The sequence below is a fragment of the Drosophila eugracilis genome, unplaced genomic scaffold (assembly GCF_018153835.1).
Source record: "Drosophila eugracilis isolate 14026-0451.02 unplaced genomic scaffold, ASM1815383v1 contig_367, whole genome shotgun sequence".
Classification (NCBI taxonomy): domain Eukaryota; kingdom Metazoa; phylum Arthropoda; class Insecta; order Diptera; family Drosophilidae; genus Drosophila; species Drosophila eugracilis.
In genome coordinates this window covers 4530389-4541511 of record NW_024573224.1, presented here as the reverse complement: position 1 = coordinate 4541511, position 11123 = coordinate 4530389, and the positions used below count along the sequence as shown (strand labels likewise).

The 11123-nt window shown below is 38.8% G+C and overlaps 1 protein-coding gene across 1 annotated transcript; it reads right to left on the bottom strand.

The window, feature by feature from the left end:
* Window positions 1-4785: 4785 nt before the first annotated feature.
* On the bottom strand, window positions 4786-6877 carry LOC108113540 (glucose dehydrogenase [FAD, quinone]). Its single transcript, XM_017224135.2, has 3 exons — window positions 5683-6877; window positions 5333-5619; window positions 4786-5274 (listed from the first exon to the last, which is right to left on the bottom strand). The coding sequence occupies exons 1-3, from the start codon at window positions 6875-6877 to the stop codon at window positions 4906-4908; spliced, it is 1851 nt and encodes a 616-aa protein (XP_017079624.2). The 3' UTR covers window positions 4786-4905.
* Between the last annotated feature and the right edge of the window lie 4246 nt (window positions 6878-11123).

Below are 11123 nucleotides of genomic sequence, written 5' to 3'. Positions count from 1 at the left end.
AAGGCTGTTAAAATATAGTTTAACTTTAATAGAAATCATTTGTTGAGAATACAAAAGGACAAAGTTTTTTATAATTGCCTTTAAATGCTTAAAAGCAACAGGCTTTTCGCCTTATGCTTCTCTAGGAAAGCCAACAATAACCATGATTTAGCCATAAATTAATTCGAGCCGCATCACAGCATGTCCCATGTCCAAATACCAACAGTCGAAATTGCAAATATGGACACCCGGGACGAATTAAAACACGAAATTACCATTTATATTGCATTAAGGCCGCACCAAGAGCCAAAACGTCCGATGGATAGCAAAATTGTTGATTGCCCCAGAGTCGGACGATGATATTGACCAATTTTCCACATGTCGGCCTATTAATTCAGTCAAATGTTTCGCTAATTGGCCAAACGAGTGAGATTTGGCTGCGCTGTTAATCAGCCTAAATCTCATCAAGCAAATCATATGTTTATTATCATGTGCTCACTGGGCTTTGGCATTTATTAGCCACCAAAGGCAGTCATAAATAATTCAAAAGTAATCCCAGACACCCACTTTTTTACGGAGTTAATAAATTTCACCATTAAAAGTACCAAAAATATGCGTACGTGTCTGCGGGAAATCCCTTTTATGGGCGGCAAAAGGAAAGATACTCAAGGGAGTCACGGCATTAGCTGAGTTGAAAAACTCAACAATAAAATAAAGCAATATCCGCAGAGGATATCAAAATGTTTTTTGGGTTTTGATTTATGAACTGAAATCCGAAGACACAATTTGCTGACGCTGCTTAAATATTATATTTTAAAAGTTTCGTTTTCGTTTTGCCAAAAAGATTAAAGAAACCCAGAATGGGTTAAGTCTTAAAAGGATTTTTACTCATAAATTAGATTAAATTATGTGGTAAACCCTTTTGCTTCTTTTCAAATATTTCTTACCATTTTAATTAGCTAATGTCTGTTTCATGGGGTTTCATAGAACTTTTCTTGGTTTAAGATTTAAAGTCTAAAAACCATTTTGGCTTTTTCAACACAATCAATGAATGACAGGGAGATTTGAGAGTGACAAACTTGCGCCAATCACTCAATCAGCCAGTTTATCTTGGCCAAACAATGCACTCCTTTTTGTTGGACTTTCAATCAAAGTTTTTGTCGAACAGAATGTTCTTTGATGTGGCCGTCAGGGGCAGAAACTTTCTGCCAACGCATCAGCAGAATGTTTGTCATTCCTTTCGACCTCCTGTCAGGTGCCTGTCATTTTGACAGCCAAAGGGGTAAGATGTAGGATGAGCACTACCACTTTTCCGAAATTAAGCCCAGTCTAAATTTAACATGTATATAATTAATCGGAAACCAACTTAAAGAGTTTTAATTAAAAAGAGCTAAAAATAATACCATTCCAAATAGACAATTTGTGTTGTCATCGCATAAAGAGTAAGAAACAAATTTTTGTTAACCATTAGATCGACTTTATTTGAAATCAATACAGGCAGCAGTTTCCGCATCTAATATTTTATTTATTTCAAAACCTTTCACTCAGCCTCGGTACTCAAGGAGGCCTCCTTCAACTTTGACTTGTTCTGCCTCAGCTCTCTTCGGCTTTTTATGGCTCCGTTTTTTATTGCCAGCCATTACTTGAATATTCCGGTAGCCTGGTTAGTGCCAGCTCCGATTTCACTTCGATTCTTTGGCCAAGAAATCGATGAAGAAGCCAGGGGGAGTTTTGCCTTTTGTTTCAGCCAGACAAGGACATTTTTGTGGGCCTGGCTCTGCTCTGGGTTCAATGCTCGCCATTAACCGCTGCCAGTCTCAGGCGGCATGGCATTAATGTTTTTCAATTATTTTTATTGGCTTATCATAAATTATAACGCCCTCCTGGCCTAGGCTGCCATATTTTTCGAGCACTTACCGCCTTGACGTGCACTTTGCCAAATGACTTTAACTTGAAATGCCTCGTAAACTCGCCAAAATTCTGTAGGCATTTGACACCGACATATGTTGAGCCAATTTTTCCTTACAAACAGGAATAACTTTCTACGAAAGTGTGCAAAGTTTCACTTTTCCGTATCACATTTATTATATTGAAACGAAACTTTGACTGCGATTTCGTTATGCAAAAAAGCTCTATTAAGTAATTCAACCATTTAGCCACTGTGACAAATTGAAAAGTCTTTCTTGATTCATTATACTTTAATGCAATTAGTCGCTACATACCGCAGCTCGGTTTCAAAAGTTTCGCTCGGCTTCTTGTGCGCATTTAATTATCACACCAGGCATCCTTTTGGTTTCCTTTTCAAGGACTTCTCCTGTTGCAAGTGCAATTTCCGTGCTAAATATTTGCACACAAAAGCTGCCAACTTTTATCCAACTTTCCTTTTTTGCCGGTTTTTTTTGCTCTGGCCAAACTTTCCTTTCCTGCTAGCGAAACATTTTTAAAGTAACTACTAAGCCGGAACGTTGTATCCCCTTTCATTAAACCTTTGACTGGTCAGTTCCTGAGACCTTACTGGCCACTTTTAATATTTTTTTCTCTGGCCAACTTTACAACTCTTCTCAGTTTCCGTTGCATTCTTCGAGGGCTTCGAGCACTTTTGCAAATAAGCCGTGCATAAAATACAAAAATAAGAAACAAAATGTTGCAAAAACAAAGTTTTTAAACCATTACCGGAATGGCTAAGCTGGTTGGTATATTCTAAGAGGGTTTTCAATTTCATTAAGTGGATGATTTTATACCTATAGCCTTAAAGATTAACGACTTAAGCGAAATATGATAGTAGTTATTTAGCAACACATATATCATAGCATATCTCCTTCCATCTGCCTTGAGAAACTGAATCTTTTAAAGGTCAGCGAAGCATGTGAGGAATGAGAGGAAAATGATACACTGCATGGAAAATGTTGTCAAGTATATATGTAGAAATAGCTTGCCCCTGATTGCACAGTTCATGGAGCATGGCATTCTATGACCCATTCAGTCGCCTTCTCACGTCATAAGATTCCTAATTAGATCAGCCACGGAAGATATGGCAAAAACCCAGTGAGCTGCTTTGCATGCAATGAAAAGAAGCAGACGTTTGCCCCTCTGCTCTTAAGTGCAACATTTTCCAGTCTTATCTTTAAGTTGCTCCACTTGAGTGACATCCGTTTTACCCTCTTTTTTTTGTGGCAAAAGCTTGAAAGTAAAAAAAAACAAACAGATAAGTAACATTGGCTTGAAATGTCCTGAGGAAGGACTTGAAAGCAACCTCAGGTGAAATGAAAAAATAAAAGGAATCGAGCACTTTAAATTGATTTTATTTTTTTACCTTACTGACTTTCAATTACGAAATCACCTGATCTTTTCCATTCCGGGTTCCATTTCATTAGAGACTCCAGTATTTTCGAAATCAATTAGCTCGAAAATTGCACTGAACCGAGGGCGTAATTGGATTGTTTTGTGGCTGACAGCGTGTATTGGGAATCCGAGCCCCAAAATGTCGCATTGTTGACCTATGACCACAGGCATTGCCATCGGCGTAATTTGAATGGAAAGCAGAATGGCAGCAACAGACATCCTGGTCCACACCCGCAGAAATATTTCACCGCAAATATGCCAAATCTAGCCCAAAGGCAACGCTCGATAATACCCGTTTGTTAAGGTGGGCTTAAGTATTTAAGCCATGCCAATCGGGTGATAGGAAGGTAAGGTTAGGCCTTTGAATTATTTGTTTTCCAAAGTATTTTCTTAATAAATACTTATGCTTCAAAGGATAACAATTTTCATAGTAGAAAGTAAAGATAAAAAGTCAAATGAAAATTATCTTGGAAATGGAAATTATTTCTCCCTCTTAATTGTTGGAAGTATTGCAAATTCAATAATAAAACACCATCAGCTCTAAAAACAACTATATAAATTAACTCCCGCCTAACTTTTTAATATTTCATTAAGCTTATTCCTCATACGCCACGTGGCCATGGCCACATATAGAGCTGTGGCCAGACAAAGTGGGTTAACTTTATGGCCGGGTTAAGGAACCTCTAAAACGCAACGGTTGCTAGGCAGAAGCTTTGTCTCTGCTCCTATGTTCCTCAGTTCCTAAGGGGGAGGTCAGCAATTACCCGGCGAGCGGTCATTAAAAACAATCCTCAGCGGAGCACGCAAAGCCATTGGTATTAGCCTCTAGCTGGGTCCCATGTGAACTCAAATATGCCTGTGCGTGACATTGCTTATTTTGGTAACAGAGGAAACTACATTTAGGGTTAGTCTTAGCTAGCAGCTGATATATTTTTCTAAGTAATATTAGGATTTTGGGCATTACTTTAGTTTACATCTTACCTTACGAAAGCCATTACGAAACGTAAAGCTCAGAAAACGTAAAACACGCCACCATTAACGTTTTCTGAAGGTAAGGCAAGGCGTAAAAACAAGAAGCTGTAAATTTATGTAAAAAGCTTAAAACACAGAAAAATTATTTTAAAAAAGGAATTTATAAAGTATAACTTAACCAAAAAAATATATTTAGGAAAAACATTTAAACACTTTTCTTTATTTTTGGCAACTTTATTTTTCTAAAAGCTCAACCTCTAAGCAACAAAAGCTTACTGATTTATCAATACAGCATGACAAGGCTTTCAAAAGCTAATCGATTTGGCGCGACATTTGAAAACGTTTTCAAGACAAATCAAACCGAATTATAAATCCTTTCAATTCAATTTATTTTGAACTTATATAAATTATCAAATAACTTTATTTAATAAGAACTAATTCAGTGCATTGAATAAATATTCATTCCTTACACCAATCACAAATAAACGGATTTATAGATACCCCAATTACAAGCCAATGATCGACTTAAAAACTATCTTAACTATCACATGAGAACTTAAATTATTGACTTGTGCGAGAACTAAATAATAAATAATGAACTTCGGTATAGATTCAGGAATCCAAGGGTGTGATTTTCATGCGCCAGGCATCTTTAATCATATCCGATGCTTTCTCGGCAACCATTATCACAATGGCATTCGTGTGACCAGCTGGAACATTGGGCAAAACAGAAGCATCCACCACCCTTAATCCTCGTATGCCATGGACTCTGAGTTGAGCATCCACTACTGTAGTATTATCTGCAGCTGGGCCCATCTTGCAGGTCCCCGATTGGTGCTGCAAACTGGAACCATATCTTCGCAGGCAGCATTTCCAGTACTCCTCGCTGGCGAATTTCAGGTGTTCACATCCCGGAAAAGGGCGATCATGGAAACGAGTTCCCATCTTCACCATGGGCTTCGATCGGGCTAGCTTCAATATCTGGAAAAGAAAGGAAATAAGTTAACGAAAAACTTAAAGGCAGAATCACAATATTTACCATTTGGACTCCCTCGATCATAGCTCTTACATCGTCTGGATGCTGCATGAAATTTGGCTCCATTCGGGGCCAGTGGAAAGGATTACGACTACGCAGCGATATTCTACCCCGACTTTTGGGTCGCAGGAGTACGGGAACTAAGCCAAAAGTCTCCTTGTTCTGCAGATCGCCAAACATATAGTCGTAGAACTCATCGGTGATTCCCAGCAAATTACGCATGGTGCCAAAACGATCGCCACTTAAGGATCCAGCGCCCAAAACTATTTCCATATCAGGGTAATCTTTAGCTGTAAATATTTAAAAATCAATAAGTAACCTACAATCTTTGTCTACTTCATTAAAATATTTACCAAATTTGGAACTAGGAGTCTTTACAAATGCGAATGCCTCGGCCCCACCCGGAATGGTATACGGTCCCTGTCCCGCAAAGATGTATCGAAAGATATCCGAGGGATTTAGTAGACGAGCATCATTAACCGTTGAATCATTGACCACGAACACCAGACCATTCAATGTTATGTGGTCCTGGAGGTTATAACCCACTGGCAGATCTTGTGTCACTGTAATATTGTGCTCTTTAAGATGCTCCGCTGGACCCACTCCGGATAACATCAAAAGTTGAGGACTGGCAATGGTTCCCGCAGAAAGGATCACTTCCTTTCTAGCCCGCACCACAAATCGTTGCCGTTGCTTCACAAACTCCACTCCGGTGGCTGTTTTAGTAATCGGATCGATGATCAACTTGGTGACCCAGCTCTTCATGGAGATGTGCAGATTCTTTCGATGAACCACCGGCTGTATGAATGCCTTGCTAGTGCTGCACCGCCTGCCATTCCGAATGGTGGCCTGGGACCTACCGAATCCCATTAGATGTTCTCCATTGGGATCTGTTATATCATAACCCATATCCCTGCCAGATTTTAGGAAGGCCTTCAGAAGCTGAGACCTGTAATCCGTATACTGCACATCCAACTGTCCATTGCGACCATGATAGGGTGACTTGTAGAGCTCTGGGATACCAATCCTTTCTGATTTCTTGAAGTAGGGCAAAATTTCGTCGTAGGACCAACCTGAGTTATTGGCCGCTGCCCACTCATCATAATCCCTGCGATGACCACGGGTATATAGCATAAAGTTGATCAAACTAGTGCCACCCACGCCACGACCCTTGGGCCAATTGCAAACTCCATCCTTTAATCCTTGACAGGCGTGTTCCGTGGGCTCTGCTTTGTAGCCCCAATTATAGCGGGTCATCTGCGTGAGAGCTGCTGTCAAAGGGACATCACTGATGAAGGTCTCCTGATCACCGGCCTCCAAGAGTAAAACGCTAGCCGAGGAGATCTCACTGAGTCGGTTGGCCAGGACGCAACCAGCACTTCCTGCTCCAACAATGATGAAGTCATATTCCGGCAGGAAACGTTTGGTGTCGGGGATCCGATTGTTCAGCAAAGAAGTCTCAAAATCGCGAGCCAAGTCCACAAGAAGTTGGGACCTGGAGGCTTGAAAGGAGCACAGGCAGAGAAATAAAAGTCCAAGTATTGTCATCTTGTCTTAATCTGTAAGTGTAAGTTAAAAATATATATTTTATTTTTACTAACTGTTGTAATGGTTATAGGCTGTAGTTATGAAAAAACCTTGTTAAAAATTAAAGTTATTAGTTTCCACGCCATTAAAATGTCAAAAGCTCGCTTTTTGTAAACCTTTTTTATTCCCATAATTTATGACAAAATACAGGCAGTGCAACGTTCAGTACTTCCTAACAAAATACATAAACATTGAGAAAAAGAAAGTCTAAAGCCTACAGAATTTCCAATTATCAGTCAAACATAAATTGCATCGACCTTGAGAACGATTTCACTTTTTGCCCCTTTTTTTATGTTCTGAGTGCTATTCACGACCGATCGACTTTAGTTCGTCCCGAACGCGTTTTGAGCTCAAGTTCAACAGGTTTTGGGGTTACAAGAAAACGAGAAAAATTCAAAAGTGCCAATAAAAATAATGACTTTGCAAAAGGAGCGAAATTAAGTTAATACTAGCCAACCGGTTCGTGGTCAAAACAAAACCAATATGAAGAAGAAACCAAATCAAAGCAAACATTGCAAATAAAATCAAAATAAATCGATCGCCAAGACGTAGCAAATATTTAAGCGTTGACCCATAAACCGCACGCGGATGTTCATAAAAACAGCAAAAACAGAAAACTTTTTAAAAACGTTGAAATTAAATTACTTTAAGATGTGGGCGCCAAATGTATTTTTATGCAAATTATCTCAATTTGGGGTTTTTTTCGAAGCGCCAACCAAAAAATTGCACAAATGTTAATAAATCATTTCAATTAACCTCAATAGAGCCGGCAAGTAGTTGAATGAGTCGAAGTGAATTTCGATTTCGAAGTCAATACAGTAGCCAAGCTGAAAACTGGTTCAACGATCGTTTAAATATAGAGATTCCCATGGCTTTGTCTTTGTCCAGTTAAGTTCTATAATTTGGCCTTGGCCTTGCGGTTGGATCCACTCGATCGGTTACGACGATTACAGAACTACATAAAGCCGGTTTCACTTTCTGGCCCGCCTGCCGAAGGGCGTTGTATTCATTAGGTTCTGGCTATCAACGTTATGCCAATCAATGCGGGTCATTAAACCGGGCTTAATTGGCTGAGACGTGCCGCCCGAAGATCTCGATAACTATAACATGAAATTTGTTCAAATCTGATTTTAAAGTTAATTGGGTTTGTGAGCAATACAGTGGCCTATTAGCAGGGATTAACACATTGCGGTTGCGCGCTGCCTAAAAAATATCATCAACAAAATCATCAAGCTAATAAAGGTGATAATAGCACAATATATTGCATATAAAATAATTGGCTAGAAAATATGTTTAAAAATGTTGAATATTATTAACAAAAATAAGTAGGAAGCCAAAACAATTTAAATTTTATAAAGTATATTCTTAAAAACTCACAAATTTGGTACCTTACTGTTTATTGTTTAATTAACGTTTATGTTTATGCTAAAATATTTTGAATACTGGCTAGACCATAAGCTGAAATCGTTTTGTATTAAAATGCTTAACAAAAACAAAACATAATTAAAAAATAAACTATGTCAAACATCGTAAAACTACAAATTCCAAAGTTACACAAAATATTCCTTTTTTAAGCCGCAACACAAATGCATTTCATTATCCGAAAAACCACAAACTGCATTTTTGTTTGCCTAGAAACTTGACTAGTTCTCACTAAATAACAACTTGCTAAATGTATATAGACACTATATATATATAGAGTTAACGTCAGCAGACCAGATTTGAACACACACTCGCACTTTAGGCCAACAAATTGTCACAAATTCTCTTATGAAATTCTAAACACGTTTTCCAAATGCAAAATCCAAAATGCAAAATTATAGAATGCACTTACGAAATGCTCTGAATAAAAATGGACCACAAATATTGACAGGTATTCCGGATCGATTCACCGATTTATCTTACAAAGGCGCATGCGCGCCCGCTGATGTCCGGCGCTTAAATGAAACTTTACTGCCCGGCCTGCAACGTTGAAGCCTATGCGAGATCAAAAATAAAAAAAATAAAAAAAAAAAATAAGCTCAGTTAACAACACGGGTAGCTGCCGGGCTAGTCGGTCAACGCAGCGTTACGTTCGAGCGATCACGAAAGAAAGATACAAGATACAAGAAAACATATCCACGATGGACCACCTATTTTTTTTCAAGTTCATCGGGTGAACTTGCAAATTTGTATTCGGCCATTTTACGAGCTATTTTTGGGGAATTTGCTGCATATTGATTAGCATCTCGCTGATCGTAAGCCTAATCATGCTGGACAAGTCGGTGATCAGCGATTTGTCGCCGACATATTAGCGCGGAGGTGCGAAAGATCAAGTAGGTGAATTAAAGTGCTTCCGCAGTTTACTGTTTACTATTTTCGATTTGTCGAATTATTATTTGGAAGCCCAGCTACTACTACTACTACATAAAATGGAACGAGTCATTGGACTGCTGTTGAAGTTCAATGTCATGGCTTGGAGTGACGCTTTTCCGGCTTCGCAGATGGATGACCTTAACAGATCGTCTGGGTTACATGAGCCAGCTGGTGGTCATCATTAAGATGGCATTCAGCGGATTACAAACGCTTGACCCAGACTCATTTGCATGCGAACAACAGCCAAATCGTTTCTTTAATGGCCAACTAAACAAACTTTTCTGTTTTTGGCTCTAGCTCGCCCGATTTCGCAGATACTTTCACAATATCCACATTTTTTCCTCTAATTTTTGGCGATTTCGGTGAATCGCAAAATAAAATGTGACCTTGAGTACAAGACATTTTTTTTGGCTTTTATTTCTTATTATAGCCACAGTCCCAATGCAGTTTGCATTGGTTTTTTTTTATTTGATATTTGAACAGATTTTATGCATATTCATTTTGCATGACTTGGCAATAGTAAAATAGCCGGGCTCAATCACTTCTATGGAGTTCAAACAGGTACTCCACAAAGTGCTCTACCCACTCAATTCGAGACCTCATAATTGATTAAAGATCAAAGACTGGAAACAATGCGACTTGCTAATTAAATTTTAACTGCTAAACAAAAGCCGAACATGGATAATCGCTTGGCTGGTTTTCCCAAAAAAAGTGATAGCTGCTTTAGAGCAGAAAATGAGTCTGCATAATTTCAGTAAGTAGAAATAAAAATATTCAAAAAATTTATACTTGAACGCTCAAATATTTTATATACTCCATAAATCTGTAAAGAACCTTCTCATAATTAGCACATCACCCATAAAATGTTTGCCAACAAATTTACATTCTAGCTACTTGATTTGCAAATTAGCAAACTCAAATAGTTTCCAATGCCAGCGCTTAGTGTCAAAAATTGGCTCAAGCAAACAGAGAAAACACAAATGCATTTTAGCCAGCTAAAATTAATGGCTGTGCGAATGTTATTTATAGGCCACTTCATAAGACTCAGTACTAATTTTATAAATTTTAATCGCTTGGACAAACACTCCCCAAAGGCACTTAGGAAAACGACCTTGCCAAGGTAACCAGCTCAGCGATCTGATTTGATACACAAATGTTGGCGATTCAACGCTCGGCAGCCAAAGACAACAATAAACGGTGGCTGCTCAGACGGATATCAAATAATACAAATTACCAAATACAACGAATCCAAATCCGAATCCATCAAAATAAACACAAATCAACAGTTTCTGCACCGTTTGCCGGCTTTGGGTAATAAAAAACAAAAACTCTTCAGTGTCAAGTGGGCTGGGTGGCCCGAGTACTTGGTACCCCATAAATCACGTGTCTCAAACAGATGAAGACGTGACCAGAGTGCGTAAAAAACCCAATAAAACAATATAATGCCTGTAAACTAACAATAATAATAATAATAGCCCCCGTGATGGAGCACCGAGCCCCCACAATGCCATAAACGCAGCGCGATTATTGACCAACGTCACAAGCGTTTCGGTCAAATTATGATTACGCATCTGAGGGCTGAAACAGAAACTGCCTGAAACCTACACCGAGTACTTCGAGTGTCAAGTGTGTGGCCAAAAATATAAAAGCCAAGTGGAGACTTGGCCGACGTGCTGACATGGGTGTACCACCAGCATCATCATAATCATCATCATCATCAACAAAATCCAAATCGACAAATGACACTCAAAAGGTCTAAGCCGGGCTAAGGAGGACCGAGTTAATTGAATGAACTTGAAACAATTGCTGAATAATTTTCTGAGCATTGAATGGATATGCATTGCACCCGACA

Coding starts and splice junctions, on each gene's coding strand:
- LOC108113540 (XM_017224135.2), bottom strand. CDS start 6,877: ATGACAATACTTGGACTTTTATTTCTCTGCCTGTGCTCCTTTCAAGCC. Junction 5,620..5,682: donor GACTCCTAGTTCCAAATTTG/GTAAATATTTTA, acceptor AAATATTTACAG/CTAAAGATTACCCTGATATG. Junction 5,275..5,332: donor TGATCGAGGGAGTCCAAATG/GTAAATATTGTG, acceptor TTTCTTTTCCAG/ATATTGAAGCTAGCCCGATC.